This window comes from Leptonotus elevatus, chromosome 10 (assembly GCF_054856555.1).
Source record: "Leptonotus elevatus isolate MCC_2025b chromosome 10, RoL_Lele_1.0, whole genome shotgun sequence".
Taxonomy (NCBI): domain Eukaryota; kingdom Metazoa; phylum Chordata; class Actinopteri; order Syngnathiformes; family Syngnathidae; genus Leptonotus; species Leptonotus elevatus.
The window spans coordinates 18962395-18983339 of record NC_141248.1 but is presented as its reverse complement, the minus strand read 5'-3'; the positions used below and the strand labels follow the sequence as shown (position 1 = coordinate 18983339).

Below are 20945 nucleotides of genomic sequence, written 5' to 3'. Positions count from 1 at the left end.
GTTCCACAAAACAGAAAAAAAATCCCCAAAAAATAACAAAATCAGAAGATATTTCCGACAAACATAAAAAAATATTCTGAAAAGCAGAAAGAAAAAAAAATAGGAAAAAAAACAGGAAAAAATAGTCCATGAAACAAAAAAAACCTAATAATTTGAAAAACTAAAAAATTAAAAACAAAGCTCTAAAAAAATTCCTCGATTTTTTTTATTATAGGCAATATGTAATGCAAAACGCTGATATGCATCCAATATGTGTTTTCCACCAAAAATGGGGGTGAGGGGGTGGGGAAACAAAACAAAGCATTTTTTGAAATACTAGAAATATTTGGAACAATGTGTGGATGCCAAACTGCATGTATGTGGGGATGGGGGCTGACTGTATATGTATTGTTAGTTGGGAAGGATAACAGTATACAGTTGATGAGTAAAATTGTTTTGTTCATCAGTTGTCTCATATTGTGATGCCCTTCCAGTTTAGGGTGCAAAAATGTTTTTCGATTGACCCAGACTAAAAGTTTGTAGCAGTGGAAAAAATACGACCTTCTGCACTCCCGCCCTACTAATACACAACAATGGGGCGAATTTACATAATAATTGACGTTCCTCCGCAAATGACATTAGAGACCAGGGTCGGGGAACATCAAGAGCCATTTTCAAGCAATTACACCGTCATCATAGCTCCACACAAGTTAAACAGCTTTTAACTGGCGCTTGTCAGTCATTCTTGACCCTTTTTGACAAAAGTATGCCACAGAAATATTATTAAAGCACTTGAAAAACAGGGACAAAATGCCTAATATGTCTGTAACAAGCCTTCAAGGGAACATTCATCCAAACTTTTGATAGGAGTGAGTATTTTCCTTTGTTTTACCTCTTCTTGCTTCAGCATGTCCTCCTTCAGCTTCTCCACCATCTGACTTTGGTAGTCAATCTCAGCATCCTTCAGTGGGAGAGGCACAGAATGCATCAATATTATTTCACACTGTTTTGTGTATAATCAATGCACATTATTGATAAGAGATATTTGCAACGCATCCACAGGATCATTGAACATAAACACCCATTGGACACTTTATTAGGTACACCTAATGACCATATTAATGCAAGAATATGTTTTATTGATGTGGATAGAAATTGCAGTGACATACTGCATCATGCTGAGCGCTACTGCGGCTCTCACGATGACGAACATGTGCTATTTTTATTTTTAATTCATGTCAAATCGTGTTTTTTTGCATTTTTACCCCCTTTTTTTCTTCTGGGTAACGTTTTTAAGGTTCTAAATCTGTCAATCTTAATACTCATTATATTCCCCCTTACTCCATTCAATTCCTCTTAAATCGACATGCGTGTGAACAGATTAACATGAATAATGCACACGCACTTCTTCATATGTGCATAGTATGAAAGTCATTACTGCAGCCGACGGTGCGTAAACGCACCGCCCGATTCGTCACCTTGTCATCCAGCTGCTTGTAGAGCTTCCGGATCTCCTCCTCGTACTTGTGACGCTCCTCCTCGGAGATGTGCACCACGATGGAGGAGGTCAGGGAGCACGGGCTGCATATGTCCAGCACCGGCTTCTCGGAGTCGGGCGGCAGCTCCACCTCGTCCTCGTCCTCGTCCTCGTCCTCGGAGCCTCCAACCTCACCTGGAGGGATGAGAAAAGAAATGTTTATTAGTCTGTGGAGAAATGATGATTCTACAGTAGAAAAGTGGACAGTAGAAGCACACAATAGTAACCAAATCAAATATTAATAATCATAAAAAAAAATCACAAATATTAATGTATAATTTTTAGAATATGAAGAAATGAGCAGCAGTGTATGTTGCAACCACAGAAGTGCTGCTTATAGAGTCCATTGAGGGGGTATAGAGGTGGGGAAAAAGCAGGAGTAAATATAGTTTTAAAATATTATAAGTTTCTTTACATACAATTATTTTAGTTTGGATGTTTTTATGTTTTAGTTCAAATTATTTTTTATTATTTATACATTTTGGAAAATTTAAAATGAAAAAAAAACATTTATTTTTTATTTATTTTTTATTAATCTAATTTAGGTTTTAGTTTATTTAGTTCTACAATACAGGGGAAAATTGGTTACATCGGTTTTATATTTAGATTATAATTAGTTGGTTATAAAATAATTGTACGGGAAAAAAAAATTGTTTTCAATTTTGAAAATGATTTTCTAGTATTTATATTTTGAAGAAAAAATATATATATTTCTGAAGAAACACACACATGCTTAGTTTTAATTAGACATTTTCATTTACATCTTTTTTATAATTATTTATATTAATATTTTCTAGACTCAGCATAGTTTTTAGTCTTTTTTTTATTTGTGTGTGTGTGTTATATTTTAGTCATTTATAAATGAGTTATATAAATATTTGAGGCGGATTTCTCTTTACATGTAAAATATCTTTGTTGGAATTAAAGACAATCAATATCTAGGAAAATAAACAATATAAATAAATAAATGCATTAGGGGTGTGAATCTCTCTAGTCTAAATAAAAGCCAATTCAATATGCATCTCGATACTTAGGGTGCGATAGAATTAAAGGACGGTTTATTTGAAGGATTCGGTTCGATTCGATATTGTACGGCTGAGATCAAGAGGGTATGACGCCATGAGTTTCATGTTGTCCTTTTACTTTATGTTCTTTATTCTTCAACTGACACTGAGGCTTACATTCAACTGTTCAGCAGTCACATAATTAGCCCCAATGTCACATTGGTGTCGTCTTCCTAAGAAACGGCCCATCAGAGTCTCCATTTCCATTAAGGGGCTCTAATGGCTTCTTTTTTGTATATCCTTGCCTCTTCTCTCTCTCATTGTTGTTCTTCCGGCCACCTTTTAAGCAGCCCTTAGCTGCGGCCTCCTTCTTTCGAGGCACACGCGTTGACTGATATCCAATGTGGCCGATCGATGCGGGAGTCGCCGCGTGAGATGCGCTCAGAGCGATCGATAGCGATGACAATACACCTCGGGTAACACCTGTCGCCGACCGGTTCCCGCTGTCCGCTGAAAGGTGGCATCATCAATAAAGAGGTGACAGGTCGACGGGTGATTTTTTTTTTTTTAGCAAAGCGCTAGAGGATGGAGGTCAAAAGTAGACACAGATGACGTTTATGTGGGGAGGAGCCAAACACTGTCAAAATGATCCATTACAGAAATTAAAAGTGTTCCTATTCTGGAAGGGACATGTAGGAATAGGATGTACCAAAAGATGCAGTAGGTTCTGTGATTTATTACCTCCGCCAAGGAAAGGTAATGTTCTCTGTGCCTTTTTTTTTTCATTAACAATATAGCCCTGACGTTATGTCAACATACTTTTGACTTTTACTTGAGTATTGCAAATGCCGTAATTGTCGGCATTTCAGCCTACACTCTAATAAAAAGATTTAGCCTCAACAAAGTTGTGACAACTTATTTGAATGGTGATGAACCAACAAACAATATTACTTTGGATAAAATAGCTTTTCCTCTTCAGTAAAATATTATCAAGTACTGCTTACATTTGATATCTGTTATCATAAGGACACATTTTCAAGTTGGCAACTCAAAAAAATGCGTTACACCAACTGACCTTTCCACTTTGAAGTAGGCTAAGTTGCTTTAGCTTTGAAGTATATGCTAGGCTACTTTAGTTTATTGTCTTAATTACGAGTGAGATAGCTTTTCCTCTTCAGTGAAAGATTATCAAGTACTGGTTACTTTTAATATTGTCAGATCTCGCTAACCCTGTTATCATAAGAACACATTTTTAAGTCGGCAACTCAAAAATTGTGTTACAACAACTGACTTTTCCACTTTGAAGTAGCCTAAGCTACTTTAGCTTTAAAGTAGCCTACGTGCTAGGCTACTTTATCTAGTGATATCTTTACGCTTTGTCACGTCACTTTCTCCAAACAAGTAATCAAACTGGCACTACAGTTGTAATTAAAATGATTCCATTAGTTACACCGTCGGACACGTGCTATTCTACGTACAAGTAAAGACGGCGTTCCAAGCACATTACCACACCATAAAGAGCTGCCCTCCACTGCCTGTGGGGGGCAGTACTAAATGAACTCTTACACTATTTAGTAACGGTGCGACCCTTTTAATGTAAAACTAACAAATAATAAAATAATACAATATAAAGAGTAATAATGGCAATCGTTTTTCGTTGTGTTTTTTTAATATACTATGCTCTTACTCTTCTCTTTTTTTCTTTTTTTTTTACTGCTTTTACTCTCCTATCCTTACTTTGGACACCTCCCTGCCGAAGGGACAAGGGATGCAAATTAGTCAAACGGCTATCATCGCATACATATGTACATTTGTAAATGTTGATTAATATGTTTTGTCCCGTTTTTAAAAATACACCAATAAATGAAATGAACTGAAAATGGAAAATCCCCTGATTCCTAACACTATAGTAATCATATAGCAAATACAAACAGAAAGGGAAATCTGGTATTTACATGGTGAAAGGCATTGTGGGAGTATTCAAATGATCAAAATGGAGTCAAAGTTAAGAAAAATTAAGTTATCAAGCTAAGTTGATTAAGTTATGACAACTTGAATTTTGTTTTCAGCCGCCCAACAGGGAATTTTGAGTGTGCATGACAGGCTAAATCAATTAATTACCATCAAGTGGTGTTAGCAGATCCTCCGAGTTTTTAGAGTGTACAAGAACTCCACAAACAGTTGTCCTACTTAATGTAAGTGCAATTTTTGGCCACTCTCCCCATGTCTGACGAGCACGATAGAAAATGGATGGCTGTGCCACGTAATTGACTGGCAACCAGTCTCGGGTCGAGCCGATTTTCCTCAGCCAAAGTCACCTGGGACGAACTCCAGACAGGAGCTGTAGACAAGGAATTTGGCATGTCCTTGGCACTTCCTAAAAAAACTTTCATGAGTTACGTTCAAATACTCCCACAGCGTCGACGCCCCCACGCCAGTTGTATTGATGACGGTGTACAATTAATTTAGCGCTGATTATTTTTCATTGGCAGTGATTAAAGATGCGACGTGTACAGCAGCTGGAGCGTAGAAAGAAGGCACGGGATTGATTGAACAATCTGGATGTCGAGCCAACCTAACGACCACGGAAGACTTCCGCACAGTCATTGATTTTAAGTCAACGGTGTGTGCGCGAGGGTGTAAATAAATAACATTGTGAGTTTGACTGTGTGTACGTGCGTGCGTGCGTGCGGTGATGCTGTGGGGGAAATGTAAGGTATGACTTTTCTGTAGCGCCGATTAACCTCGACAACTCTGTGAAGCATAAACATATCATTAAGAAGATGTAAGAATGCAACCTTACAAGCATGGTAGGGTTCACTCCTGTCGCAAGCTCACTATAATTGAAAGAGTCCGCAGTAAAGTGCTTGATGATGCTGGATAGGGGACGCATTCTTGTTTTTTTTTTTATGACAGGCACTCTAATCAATTTCCTTTAGCACTGTCTTTATGCTTTATGCAGTGCTTAGCAAATTTACTAGACCAGCCGTCGTAAAAGAAAGAATCCAGTTTCATGAAGTTCTTTAATGTGTATCCTTTTAGTTTTACAAATTGCAGTGGAGCCTTGAGATACAAAACACCGAAAAATCACAAAAAAAAAATAATAATAATAATAATTTCGGAATTAATAAAATGTACATTAAATGGAATTAAACTGTTTGGTCAGACTTTCTTCTTCACTAAATACTGTATAAAATTGCCCTTTCGTGGGTGTCAAACACACCTGAAAACACACCAATTTTTGTTAGCGTGTGCTTCCTGGTGAGAATGTACGTACTTTAGGGGTCGTGAACATGATCTCCCAAAAATTCCTTCACTAGCCCCACTGGAAAATCAGCCTGTGACGCGTTTCACTAATCGGCACAAAATTGGATAGAGATAGATGTACATTAGTGTCTCAAGGGCCCGTGCACAAAATGGAGTCGGACATTTTGTTTGAAGCAGCCATTTTGGACTCATATGCATAAGATAAGGGCGATTTGGTGTGCAACGGTGACTCACAATCAAACGCAGAAAAACAAACAATAAAAAAATAAAATAAATAAAAATTAAGAAGTAAATAATAATAATAATAATAAATAAATAAAAAGGCAATTGGCAAGCTCCTACTAGTAAATTTGCCCAAGTGAGTCCCAATCGGAAGCAGGTGTCCTCGTCAAATGTGCCGTACTAAATTGCTAATGTTTTTTTGCCTATGTGAACTAAAGTAGGCGGAGTTTTACGTCAAAGTTCTATTACATTTAGAAAAACGAGTAGGGGCTGTGTAGTTGTTAGAAGCAGATCACTTACAAGTTTGGACAGTCTAGCTGAGTTAATGTTACTAAATGTCATAGGTCCCTGAGAGATAACAGCTGGTGATTGGTGGAGAACCAGGAAGTGAAGGTAACAACTGCATATTCAATTACAGTATAACATAACAGCATAATATTAGACACACTAAAAAATGCTGGGTTGTTTTCCTAATCAGTCGCGACTGTGGCTTTGGAGCAGATTGGGTTTTGTTGTGTACTGAAGTTGAAGTCAATTTAATGTAACATTCTTAGAAATATTTGGTTCAAATTCCAGTCAGAGCGGATGGCCCACTCACACAAAATAGTGATGGATAAATGAAGCTTCATGAAGCACTTGTGATATTTTTTGACTCCTCTCAATGACACGCTTGGTTTAAAGATGCAGTAAAAATGTAGTCAATTTCCATTGCACTAGGCTAAGAGGAAGACCTAGAGGAGTAAAATTAAATATCGCAAGTGCTTCATGAAGCTTCATTTTCTCATCTCGAGTGGGTTTCATCAAGAAGGCATCTGGTGTAAAAACTTTGCCGAACATATCATGTGAGTGACTGAGGGAAATTGTTTCTTCTTTGGTAACAAAATTAATAATAATTTTTTATTTTTTTTTTAACCACAGCAACCTGGTGACCCATTTCTTGTTAGCCTTAACTTATCATTATGCTTATGCGTATGCTTAACATGCTGGGCCAAAACCTCAGCCCAGTGCGTTGGGTATAAATAACCCAATATTTGGACCCAATGCTGAGTTAGCGATTTCACCCATTTTTGGCTACTTTAGACTCGACAGTCTTAAGACTGCAATATATTTGTCCACCAGCCTCAAGGCCAAGATGATCCCCAAGGAACATGAAGTGAATAGAACTATACATCATTGTACATTATCGCACGGGCAGACATTTTCCAGCCCTTTTGCATTATAGGAGAAATGTGATGATTTTTACGTGATCGAAGTCCAGCATTACCATTCCTCCAGCAGCTCAACTCAGTCTCAAGTCTATGCACGGTCTCCTTCAGCGACCTGTTCTTCTCCTTCTCCTTCTCATACTTCCTCTTCCACTGCTCGGCGGTGAGCTCAAGGTTCACTGTCACCGTGTTTCGGATGGTTTTTGCCCTAATTGGACGGACGGATAACGGAAAAAACGAGAGAGAAGGGGATGGAGGAAGGAGGAGAGCAGAAGATCAGAGGCGAAGAGAAGAGCAAGGCTATTCCATCTTGAGCCGTTCAATTAAAATGAGCATGCATGGCTTTAATTAGCATGCAAATTGGCTTTCCGCCCGTCGTGTTTGACGGTGCGGGGGAGGCAGACCGAGAGAACAAAAAGAAAAGTTGGCCGTGAGAATGTTTAACAGAGCCTGTTCAACATTCCCTCATTAATAAAGTCAATAAGGGAGAAAATATGAGACACTTAAAGGGGAATTAACTCATTCACTGCCATAAATTCATTTAAAAAAAAAAAACAATAGGGGCGACAATGTATTGTATTTATTGTAATTAATCACATGACTTAACTAGTTAACTAATGATTAATCCAAAAAATTATATCTGTTCTAAATGAACAATTACAAAAAATCTAGGTTTTCATACTCTTGTTAACTAAATGGAAAAAAAATGTTAAACTAATAGAAATAGTTAAAATTAATTTTTGACGTTTATAGCCGTCAATGGCAGTGAATGAGTTAATATGGAATATTGACTTTTTAAAGTTGGTCTACACAAAAGTTGGGTCTTCGCAGTGCCAGGCCAGCCGTCAAGTGTGAAATTAAACAACCACGTAAATCTTTTCTTCTCTTTCTGTGTCAACACGCCGATTCAAATTTTGCCAGATTGTGACGCAACAATGGAGATAGATTAGATTTAACCCCCCCCCCCCCCCACACACACACACACACACACATCGAGTTTCACCACTCACGACTTGACAGCTAGGCTGGGTGAAGATACACCATTTTCAAGCTATGTTCTGGCATATTTTCAGCATTAGCTTCCAGTATGCGATGACGTACTAAAAGGTTGTCAAAGCTTTCAACATGGTGTTCTGTGTTTACCATGCACAGACTGTCACACAATTAGCAAATATAACACAGCGACTTGATGATGAAGTGCTGCATCCACGAGTGAAAATACAAAATATATTCTACTTTGTGTTTACAGCGGCTTGCTTTTACTTTCAGACTCTGGACTGCTTGAGAAACTGCAATTTAGTCATCTTGTTTTAAAACCCTAACTCCGCCCTCAATCGTCATGGTAACAAAAGCCGCATTCTGGATTGGCTTAGAATTTGAATTAATTTTTGACTGAAGGTCAGAGAACTTTTATTAAGACAGCAATTAAGGGGGGGGGGAAGTCTAAGGAGGTTGAAAAAAGGAGGCTGGCTACACTGCTTTAAACATTTCTCACCACGCAATAAATAACTCACATACCCATTAAATTAATGATGGAGGAGAAGCGGTAGATGAGAGTGCATGTCTTGGAAGAGAGTTTCTGCATGTGAAGCCAATTTTAGGATTTGGGACTTACTTGTTTGAAACTTAAGAAAGACTTGAACTAACTTTGACTAGATATTCATTAGGTTCGACGTGACTCAGACTTAAACAGTCAATTCCGCCACACGCCCTCAGGCGGAGCTCAAGAGTTTAGTCATGAAGCCTCTTTTAACAACCTGAGCCACATTACAATGATCAGCAATCCAAAAGCTTTGGCGGCAATCACACGCTAGCGGCATGTCAAACGGGCGGCCAAAGCGAGACGCGGCGGCCAAGCTGCTCGTTGTTTGTTTGTTACCTTTGGCCGAACATGAGCGTGGACCTGGTCTCGGCGTCGTTGTAGCTGGAGGGGGAGCAGCAGATGAACATGGTGGTGCGACAGTTGCCCCCCAGCGAGTCTTGTAAGATGCGCGTCATTTTGCTGTCACGGTACGGTACGTGGGACTTCTGCACAGACGGGAGGGAATCGAGAGGATTGCGCTTAAGAGAGCCAAAGCGACATTTGTGCCAACCTTCCATTCATTTTGTGCAGAACGTTTTAAGAGTTTTTTTTTTAGGGTCTTATTGTAATCGTTGTTCATTAAATTTGCCTGAAATGTCAAAGCTACAAAATATTACACATTTTTACCACATAGTACCCACTGAAAAACAACGATTATACCACAAAGTCATGCAATTCTTTAAGTTGATGAATGCCAACCACTGTACTGTAAGATCTTTTCACACTTCATCATCTCTTATTTATTCATGACAAATGCGGCGTCTTTGCTCATCAACTCAAGCTTATGAAACGATAATGCATGTCAAGATTAAACCATTTTAAGGTTATGGTTAAGTTAGGACTGTGCAATTAATTGAAATTGAATTACAATTTCAATTATTGCACTCCACAATTACAAAATCAGCATAATCGTAAAAAAAAAAAAGGATTATTAATACAAATTTCTGAGTTGTTTAAATTTATACCTTTGCACCTTTTTTAAATTTTAAAATAACTAATTTAATAAAAAAAAATCATCCAAAAGGAACTTGCTTAATTATAGTGTTTCTTAGAATTTTGTCTTGTTTTTTTACGTTTAAACATTTTCTTGTTTTGTACGCCCCAAAAAAATGATCGTCCTACTGCACAGTGCACAAGCTGCACTCCAAATTCATTTTTGCCAACATAAATAAATATATATTTTTATAAATTCAGTTTGGTCCAAAAGGAACTTACATAATTATAGTGTTTCTTTTCTTTTATTTTTTTAAATTGGTCTTAATATTTTTAAATGCTTCAAACATTTTCTTGTTCTGTACCCAAAAAATAAATAATCATTTGAATAATAGTGATTTCAATTATTGCCAATAATAATCGTGATTATTATTTTTTCTATAATCGAGCAGGTTATAGTAGCATATTTTAGTAACTTAAAACTGCTGAACCCAGAAAATTGAATTTCGAATCGCTACTGCCACTTGTGGCCCCAAAAAATGAAACGACAAACCCTCTTATTCACGTACATAAATACGCGGGAAATTCAAACCCGGATCCAGTCTGAAAACTATTGGCCCGAGGCTTGCAGGAGTACCCATTGTGAACTGCTAAGGTGTTAGTCTACTAATTAGAAAATGTTTCAGTCATAAATGGTCAAATAAAAAGGCTGTTGTAAAGACATTTAGTGCTTTAATTGTTACCTAGAGCAACTTTAAACTGAAGCCAAAATGGACGCAAGGCATGTACTTCATTGTTAGGGTGTTGAACCACGCGAAAAAGAAACAATATACAAATAATTCAAGTAAACGTAGCTCAATTTTCGTAAAAAGAAAGCGTTCTCCAGCCATACCGTTCCTTCGGCCAAAGCCGCGATGACGTTGCCGAGGGCCGACAAAGACCTGTTGATGTTCTTGGCCTCGTCCAGCACGGCTCCCTCGGCGCCCGTCTTGCTGACCTAACACAAATAGTGATATTTGATTGTCAAATATAGACATAAAACTGAAGGTATCATAATTAATTTCACGGGTTGCACGGTTTCATATATATTTCAGAAAAAAAGTCATTGTAAGATCTTTGTTTATTTTCCACTAATAACGAAGGAATCTAGTGCCACGACAACAAGGTTAATTGGCCAGTAAACATTTTAATAACAAAATGTCAAGCAGCTTTTCCGTGTTTCTGCAGGACATTTTCTATTTACCTTTAATTGGGAAAGAAATATCTCATTATGCCACATTGGATACACTTAATGAGAGGCTTCTCTTTTTTTTGCCAGATAACGAGGCAGACCGGCAGCTTCCTGTAAATGTAGTTCCAATTAATTAATATTTACATCTGATGAAAAGACCCACTCGCTCGTTCATTCCCAGAGGCAACCTAAAGGTGCAGCGTCAGCGCTGATTTCCTACGTAGGGGGGGGGGGGCTTGTAAGACTACTTTATGAGCAGAAAGGAGAATTTGTTTTTTAAGGGTTTGAAAAAATCCAATTCCCCTCCGAAAAAGGAGTCGTTTTGTCTCCAACAGAGAAACCGATTGGATTGCTAAAAGACTGAACATGATATTGCATCACAGGGAGGCATTAGCAGCCCCTCGCTAAAAAATAAGAGACAGTCAGTCCTGGGCGTATGTGTGAGAGCAAAGAAGAAATGTTGTCGTTCGTAATCCTTTTGACAGCGCCGCTGCAAAGTGTCGGCTTTCTCGAGGTTGAAGTTCAGAGATGTTTTTTTTTTTTATCCGTGTGTTAGAACATACAAAACAACCTCTCTGGTGCCAATGAGGCGACATCTTGTGAAAACATGTTTTCTCATTTGCACTTAGATAGAAAATACAGAAAATGGTAAGCCAGTAAAAGCGAGTCATTTCAAATAATATCAAACAATTTATATTGGGGGAATTATTCATTGAGTCCCTACTGAATTTGTAAGTTTGCCCGCTTATGAATTTTTTATGGTTGTTTATTGATTGTGGTAATAGACACGCAAACATGCATGTCATATTGAGTGAACTGAGTGAACTTTGATCATCGACAACTAAACCAAAATTCTGGTTCCAACTTATTAGCTGGTGCCAATGTGGCAAAAAAGCTATGCGCAATCCCACAGTTACCAATTTTCCTGTTCTTAACTAATCATGTGTGCAAACAAAGGCAAGACTCAAACCTGTCAAATCATGTCAGGGAAGACTTGGTGGGAAAGTGAAGACTATTGAAGTCAATTGTGACTTTAGTTGGTAACAAACACTCTAAAGTTGGGTCAAAAAAGAACCCAACTATGGGTCAAAAATGGAGCGATCCTCGACTTGGGTCTATTTGACCCGACTTTCAGTCAAGAAATGGGTCTTTTAGTGTAAAACAACTCATTAATATTGGATAGGTCGTTTACTTGGGTCAACAAATTGGGTCATTTTGTATAAAACAACCCAGAAAGTTGGGTCAAATTGACCCATAAAGTGGATTGGTCCATTTTTGATTCATAATTGGGTTACTTTTGACCCAACTGTTTTTAGAGTGTAGAAGGCACATGTACATGCCTGCCAGATAGCGCTGTGGTCAGACGAGACCAAAGTTGAAATGGCATCGACTCGACCCACTGTGCTGGGGGAATTAATTGTGTTTTGGGGCCAATGAATTGAATGTGTATTGTAAAATATTGGATGAAAACCTCCTAAGAACACTGAAGATGGGTCATGGATGTGTCTTCCAACATGAAAATGACCCAAAACTTAGCATTAAGTATATTGAGGTCATGGAATAATCACAACAATCTCCAGACTTTTAACTAAATGAAAAATATTTTATTGTGGGAGCTGAAGCTCAAACCGATAGTCACTTCCGCCATTTTACGTGTGTCCCGTCTAACACGTCCACACGTCCCACCTTCTCACTCCCGGCCAGGTCCACCAGGTAGAGCTTCCCAGTGAGCTTCTGCTCCGTCTCCACGTTCTCCTGCTTGATGCTGATGAGGAAGATGCTGTGACTGCGCGAACTGTGTTCATTCATGTCTGAGGAACGACACGAGTTGACCGTCACGTCTTTTCGCGGCTTTAATTCAACAACAATGGGACAAGCGCAACTCACTCGTGACGGCGACGTGGCGGTTGACCTTGCCCTCGTCGATCACGTCCATCACCTCGTCTGGACTGGTGACAAAGCGTTCGGTGCAACCCTTGGGGAAGAAGAAAGAAGACACACAAATTTAAATAAATCGGGCAGGATAGAAATGTCTGAAGAAGATTTTTTGAAGGCAAATAAGGTGTAATATTCTTCAGTGGTCAAGTCAGGCAGGTCTCAGCCTAGAATGTTTCTTACTAATTAAAGAGAGAAACAAAAGCAGCTAGAGACCAAAAAAAAAAAAAAAAAGGTAGACATTTTGAAGGCAAAGAAGAATATTCCTGACAACAAGACATTCACTTAGAAGTGCAGAAGACACAACTGAAAGCAGCAAGAACTGCAAACAAGCTGCATGGGAAGACTTTTTAAAGGCAATAAGGAAATAGCCAAGTCAGTGATTTAATCTCATGCAACAGAGCATGATTTCCACATTAAGTGAAGACTTTGTGAAGGCAAAGGAGTGGAATCTTTAATGGCCAAGGCAGTGACACTGAAGACACAAGTGAAGGCAGCACAAGCTGCAAACAGTCACCAAAATGAGAACTTTTGAAGGCAGAGAAGTGGAATATCCTTCATGGCAAGTCATTTACCTTATTTTAATCAAATAGATGTTTTAAAATATTGAAAACAAGTGAAGGCCACAAGACCTTCAAATCAAGTGGGATATAAGTTGTTGTTTAACTATGTTGACCACTTATGGAAGACAAGAGCGAAGACAGTAAGAGCAACAATTGAAAATATTTTGACGCCAAATAAATTCAATATTTTTCAGTTAATTCCCTTATACACAAATGAAGGGACCAACTGAAGATTTTTTGAAGGCACTTCAGTGGCCAAGCAAGTTGACCTAATCCTAACCCAGTGTAGTATGTTTTCACTCACTGACGACAACGTGAAGGCAATAAGAGGCACACGCTTTTAAATGAAGGCTTTTTGAAGGCAATAAGGAAATAATCAAGTAAGTGACATCAACAGAGCATGGTTTTCATATTAAGTGAAGAGTGAAGACTTTGTGAAGGCGGAAAAGTGGAATCTTCAATGGCCAAGACAGTGACACTGAAGATAAAAAAGTGAAGGCAGCATGAGCTGCAAACAATCAGCAAAATGAGGACTTTTGAAGGTTTGACGGCAGAGAAGTGGAATATCCTTCATGGAAAGTAATTTGCCTTATCAAATAGATATTTTCACATATTGAAAACAAGTGAAGGCCACAAGACCCCCAAATAAACAGCAATTTAAGACTTTTTGAAGTCAAACAAGTGGGATATAAGTTATTTAACTATGTTGTCCACTTACGGAAGACAAGAGCGAAGACAGTAAGAGCAACAATTGAAAATATTTTGAAGCCCAAAAAAAAAAAAAAAAATTCCGTTAATTCGCTTATACACAAATGAAGGCAACAATTGAAGACTTTTTTAAGGCAAATACATCGGAATATGAATTTTTATACAAGACAGTACTGTACACCTGCGTGATATAGAGAGTAACATCAAATCCACATTTGAGTGAGTGGAGGATGACTCACCTTCACATAAGGGACTCTGTATTTGTCTTCGTGCACTGACAGATTGGTTTTGGTCACTGCAGGAAAGTGGAGCGAGAGAGTGCAAGGTCATTGGATTGCGTTCTTCGAGCGTGCATGCACACAGAGCGGACAAAATGTTAGGCACACCTATAGCGTGAATTCAAATGTCCACAATTGTGGTTGTTGATTGCTTTGTGCTGCATCATAGTGGGTGTGATTCAAAGTGTGGTCTTGTTAGAGGGAGTGTGGCTCTCCTTATTAACTTTTTTTGTGGGGGGGGGGGGGGGGGGGCAAATCACAAGAGGTTAAGTAGAGTCGCTGTGCTCATTTCCAGACATTCCTGGCTCACATTCCTTACTCGTAAATTACATTTGGCAGCACAATGACGCTCGCATCAGCCTGTGTTTGTGTGATGATTGTTAATCCGTCATTTGGGTGCCACTTCTTTTTATAACCTGCTCCTCCGTATACTGATTGGGCTTTCTGTCCAAGAATCAGTCTGTCTGGGTTTCCGTCAGATGGAAATAAAGTGCAGTGATGCCATGAGGTTCTTTCGTCTGTCCATCCATGCATCCATTTTAAAAAAATTTTTACAGCACTCGACCTGATTGTGGACGAGACGACTTTTGGCCAAAGAAGTGAGGTACACGTGGATTGATCATCAGTCACCAGTCCCGGGTGGATCCCCTTCTCTAGCCAAAAGCCAACCGGGATTGGCTCAAACTCACCCATAATTTATAATGACAATAATATAAAGTGTATGGGAAATGGATGAAAGAATGTTTAGCTTCTATTTCATCCTGACTGTAGTTACAGTTTTTCTCCATAGGTTTGGCACTTTTTTTTTTTACCCTGAAATTAAATTTTCGCAATTGCAAGCTCATTTGGCCAAACAGATACATTTGTGCACACACCAGTTCATTAGCAAATGCACATATCCATCTCAAAACTGGTCACACAAGTTCATTTCCCAAACAAAGAGTCGGTACTGTCACAACTGCAAAGATCCTTCTCAATTGCTTTGGCTCATCGGCATTCACTTAGTGCTTTTGCCAAAAAGAACTTGGATGATTTTACTCAACACCATGGATCATCTGCAAAAGCTCATATCTCTCTCAAAACAGATTACCTATGCGTCAAAATCAAATTTCTATGTCATACAAGTAGTCTGTGCCCCCACCATGAATTGTCCCTTTGGCATTGCGTGAGCACTGCAAGTCAAAATGATTGAGCAGAGGTGCCGCTAACAAAATACAATAAAACTGAAGGAAAAAAGGGATTTAACAAAAGCAGTTTTCAAGGTTTGCGGTTTGACATACTCCACTCACAGTCAAGGAAATTACAACAGTTTTTATTCACACAAAGTTACTTACACATTAGAGTGCAACAAAAGAAAGTGTAAGCCGAATTCTGTATATTCATGAAAAACTAGTAACTAAAATTATATCTAGCGCACAGCCTAAATGACTACTGTAACACTTTCACTATAGTCACTATCGTCACTTTCCCCCTCTCGATCCTCCATATGTTGCTCTCTGCTTGGCCAAAGGTTTTCATCCACGATGTAGCGGATATTATCGCTTGCAATGCAGCGAGGCAAAAAACAGGGTGGATGTCTCCACCATCCTCTACACTGATCCCCTGTAATATGCTTGACTCATTTTGACAATTGAACAAATTTTGCATATTATGACTTACACACTGAAATCCTGCTGACATATTTTGGAGAGGACAACCATTAGACTGAAAAACAACTAATCCAGTTCGATCAGCAAGATCTATTCATTTGGAAAATGTGCTAAATGTAGGCTAAATATTTGTACACAACCATTTGCACCGATCAACTGAGGCAATTGAGACATGTACTAAGACATTTTGACAATTTAATGAGAGCAATGAGGAACGCCATTCAGTTGACACCAATTGTAAGGTGGTTTTGGGATTCATGAAAATGTAATTTCAGTTTCAAGAAATGTGCCAAACCTATGGAAAAAAATTGTAATAAAGGTTTTATGATGAAAAAAAAAGTTTTCCTTTCAATGGTTAAAAACAAAATCTCCACGCACCATCTAACAGGTCCCGAATCTTATCCATGTAGATCTCAAAGTAGGATACCTGCAAGTATAAACACACACAAAAAACACACCAAAAATGCAAGTGATACATGCACATTGATTCATCTGTTCTGCCATGGCCTTATACTCGAGCGTAACAAATACCCTAACTAAATAAACCTAACCCTAACCCTAATTATATATATATATATATATATATATATATATATATATATATATATATATATATATATATATAATATTATTTTCCGTAATGTGACGATGTTTTCATTAAATTTAGAACATTCATTTATTTTAGAATATTTAAGAGGGTTTAAGAGACTTGTTAAAATGTGTCCTGACTTGTTCTGGATCACTGGACGTATGATGCCATAGGTAGTCCATATTTGGGTATAGGGGGGCGAGGTCAGCCCTAGCCCTAGCCCTAGCCCTAGCCCTAAACCCTAAACCCTAAACCCTAAACCCCTAACCCTAACCCTAAACCCTAAACCCTAAACCCCTAACCCTAACCCTAACCCTAACCCTAACCCTAACCCTGTCTCAGGAATGGTGTTCAACTTACCCCAGCACAAAATCCTAACCTCAACCACGTCGAATCTGGTACAAACCCTGTTTCGGTCTCTGTGTACACCCTATCCCAGTCTAAAAACCTAACCTCAACCATTTTGGATCCTATATAAACCCTGCTTTGGTCCAAACCATAAACCCAACCTGTGGAGGGTGTTATAGAAACTCTGATTGATTTCATTACCCTAACCCTAACCGCCTAACTCCAGCTAATACGAACACTACAACCGCAGTGGGTGACATCTCAAATAATGACCTTGGCTAGTCTGACGACCGTGAAGAACTTGGCCTTGATACCTTCTTGCTTGGTTAGTGGGTAAGTATCTCAGAAGGAAATTGTTATGAAGGTTACAGGTTTAACAAGAGTCAGACACATTTTTGTTATTAAGATTTTTTTATTAAACTGAGGTGAGAGACATAAGCATAAGAGTTGCGGAATGACGAGCGCCGGCCAGTGCCTTGCCCTTGGTATCTTGACAACCGTCCAGTCAAAATGATGAGGCGGGAGATACCCGGGAGTTAACCCCTTTCCAAAAACCTAACCCTAACCCTCATTAGGAATTAGAACTTTTTATTTTATTTTATTTTTTATTGTTTTTGTTTTATTGTTTTATATTAATAGATAGTGATTACATATATAACAAAGGCCACTCCTATTGAATAAATAAAATATTAAAATTCAATTATACATAACATCTACAATAAAATATATTTGTAGATAGTGATTGCATAGGATACAAAGGCAACTCCTACCTATTAAATAAAAGATTAAAAACATTATTATACATCAATTACCATAAAAAGGAATCTGAGCGATATAAAAAAAAGTATGATGGATGGTGGGTGGACTGTTGTCCGCTATGGGCGGAGACGCCAGCCCACACATCAGTGGAAGGAACGTGACGATGGGAGGTACCAAGGACGGAAGGACCGTGCGATTCCCTTTCGCTCCAGGAGGGGGGATCAATTCCCCTATCCTGGTCGAGGAAGGGCTCAATCCCTCATTCCTAACCCTAACCCTAACCCTAACCCTGACCCTGACCCTAAACCCTAAACCCTAAACCCTAACCCTAACCCTAACCCTAGCCCTAAACCCTAAAGCCTCAACACTAAACCCTAAACCCTAAACCCTAACCCCTAACCCACTAAACATGGTGATTTATTGTTGCTTGGCTGACTAGCCTGCATTCGGATTATTACATCAGAGGTCCGAGCACGTATTGTACTGTTCGTGTGACGAAGCAAGAACCAACCTTGATGTGGAATTCCAGATTCTCGTCCAAGGCAAATATATGTTCGAAAATGTCTTCCGCGATCCGGGGGATGATGCCCATCCCCTGGGGGTCGTGAAGGTTTCCCTGTAAGAGATGAGATGTGAGTGAAGAGGAGGCGGTAGAAGGTGGAGGGGGAGGGTCCTTTGAATGGCTTCCCATAGGGACTGGGAAAAGTGGTTCCCCGCAGAGTGCTGGGGAAACGAGATGTGATGGAAGCTGCAATACAGTCAGCTTTAGTCATTAAGAAATATTCTGCTTCTATTTGCCGCTCCGAGGGATGTAACTTTTGAATTATTGATGAGCTTGCTACTTTACCTCCATAGTGTGAGTCTTTCCCGAGGCCGTCTGGCCGTAGGCGAAGATGGTCCCGTTGTATCCGTCCAGGACATCTGAGAGAGGGAAATCAGAGGCGCGTGAAAGTGGGAAAACTGTACAAGTGTGGCTGGAAACCTGCAAGACTTCAGTTCATAGAGCATTTAAGGATTTATTAAGGGACAAGTTTTGCTTTTTCTTGTGCTTTCAGGATATTATTTTTTTTGCCCAAATGGAGGATCTGGATGATGTTTTTGAAATGCATCAAAGGATTAACACAGTATGTGTGGCTTTGTTCCGAGAAGCCAAAATGTGATGAGGTCCTACACATGTTACAACATGATCTGATGAGATTGGAACGCGCTAAATAGGATTTTTTTTTTAAATTCAAATCTGGCCCAAATCCGGATTAAGCCTGGTTTGATATTACACAGCATCTGACCCTTCATACACAAGGAATACACAGCACTTGACCCTGCAGACCTAACGAATATCCTTGACAATGCTTGATATAAAAACAGGTCACGTGGTGTTAAACAAGGTCTCCCCGAATGACTTCCAGCTCGTATACAGCAGTGAAAACCACTCAACTGCCTGCCTAAAACTTATACAATATAGCAATTAGCAACACGCAGTGCCGAACTTCAAACCGCTTCTACTAAATCCCAGTGGTAACGGCCTAACAAGAGTCAAAGAAGAAGATGAAGAAGCTTGTCACCTTGAACTGCGTCGTCACCTCACCTCACGGATCTTTTCTCAGTAGACATTTTTCTCTTTCATCATATCTCCTCTTTCATCATCTATTGAGTTAAAAAATCAATAGATCTTTTTATCCAGTTTCATGATTCTTACTTGAAATATGGATTTGGAAGACGTGGTATGTTTAAAAATTGCACTATAACTTGCTTCATTGCTGTATGGTTATATGCTCGGTGATGAAAATCGAGCTCCACCGTAATTCAATGTTAAAGATTTCAGTCCAGTTGAGGCAAAAGTCTTTGGAACGTCATTAAGTAAAACACGGATTATAACTGAAAGGGAGGGGGGGGGGCGGGGGGTATCGATTTCTATCATCATCCAACTATTTATTGCTGATTTTCACACTGAGCAACAACTCTAGTTCCTACATTACTTACTGGGTGGCTAAACTACAACAACTAATAGTGAACAAACTAACCAACAAACTGACTAACTGACTAAAGGGGATATTATTTAAACAAGACCCTAAAAGAAATGCAAAGATCTTACTCGCCTGCCACTTCTCAGGCACTAGCGTGCGCTAAATCCTTTATCTCACGTTGTCTGACTTTTATGCTCAAGTTGTGTTTGCCTTTTCCTTCTATCTTCCCCGAAACGCCGTAGAATGAATGTAACTTGACAAATCAATCCCTTCCACACTCTGTCTGCGTAGATGGAGCGCCCCACTTGATGCGAGCGTGGCACAAAACTATGAGCCCGAAGGTGGAAAATTAAAGAGAGATGCAGGTTGTTGGGGGAAGGTGACAGATGAAAAGACTGTCATGGATAATAGCTGACTGTGATCAACGCTGTGTGCTTTTTGAAACGCGCGTGTCGCTGGAATTGTTTTTTCTCGCATCCGTTTGGAAGAAGCTGTTAATTCCCGCAGCCAGTGAATGGATTCTGCAACTCAGCGGAGTGCAGAGCTCTGCTGATAATGATGTCAATCTCTCTTGTTTAATGGAAAAATGAATTACAATACTATATATATTGGTCTACTGCAGACCTGGAGGCAATCATGTAATTGCGCTCACACGAGTGTTTACTCTGCTGATGTCTTTCAACTCCGTCAGTGGACGGAGGAGCTATAATGTAAACAGAGACGGAAGAAGGCTGTAAATAAATAATTAACCAACATGCAGACTAACTGGCAAAGTGACTAACTGACAAACAAACAAACTGACTTAGTCACTAACTAACTAACTAACTAACTATTGACTGGATTAGCTCAGACTAATTGACTGACAAGCGAACTATCCAAGCCAAACTGACTAACAAAATGGCTGGTCAGCCGATGAACTGACTGACCAACTGGCTGATTGGTTGGCTAATTAATATGCACTACTTATTGATTAACCTACAAACTAAGTAAATAGCTAATTAACTAAGTGAGTTGACCAACTAATTAGCGGAATGATTGGCTGACTAACAAAATGTCTGATGACTGATGGACAGACTAACTGACTGACTGGTTGGCTAAGTACTGACTAAACAAAATGACTAACAAATTGGCTGAATATTAGATGGGTTGAAAAAAATGCCTCATAACTAACGGATTGAGGATTCACAAAAAA

General features: G+C 39.1%; 1 protein-coding gene across 1 annotated transcript in view; it reads right to left on the bottom strand.

Moving 5' to 3' along the window:
* kif5ab (kinesin family member 5A, b) overlaps positions 1-20945 on the bottom strand; it is a 76418-nt gene that overhangs the window by 32301 nt on the left and 23172 nt on the right. Inside the window, exons 3-13 of the mRNA XM_086086345.1 lie at positions 18637-18710; positions 18301-18405; positions 16472-16520; positions 14406-14461; positions 12848-12935; positions 12647-12771; positions 10622-10726; positions 9094-9242; positions 7274-7422; positions 1458-1651; positions 872-940 (exon numbers count right to left, since the gene is read on the bottom strand). Of these exons, the coding sequence (XP_085942471.1) occupies positions 872-940; positions 1458-1651; positions 7274-7422; positions 9094-9242; positions 10622-10726; positions 12647-12771; positions 12848-12935; positions 14406-14461; positions 16472-16520; positions 18301-18405; positions 18637-18710 (1163 nt within the window). The remainder of the gene's footprint in view (positions 1-871; positions 941-1457; positions 1652-7273; positions 7423-9093; positions 9243-10621; positions 10727-12646; positions 12772-12847; positions 12936-14405; positions 14462-16471; positions 16521-18300; positions 18406-18636; positions 18711-20945) is intronic.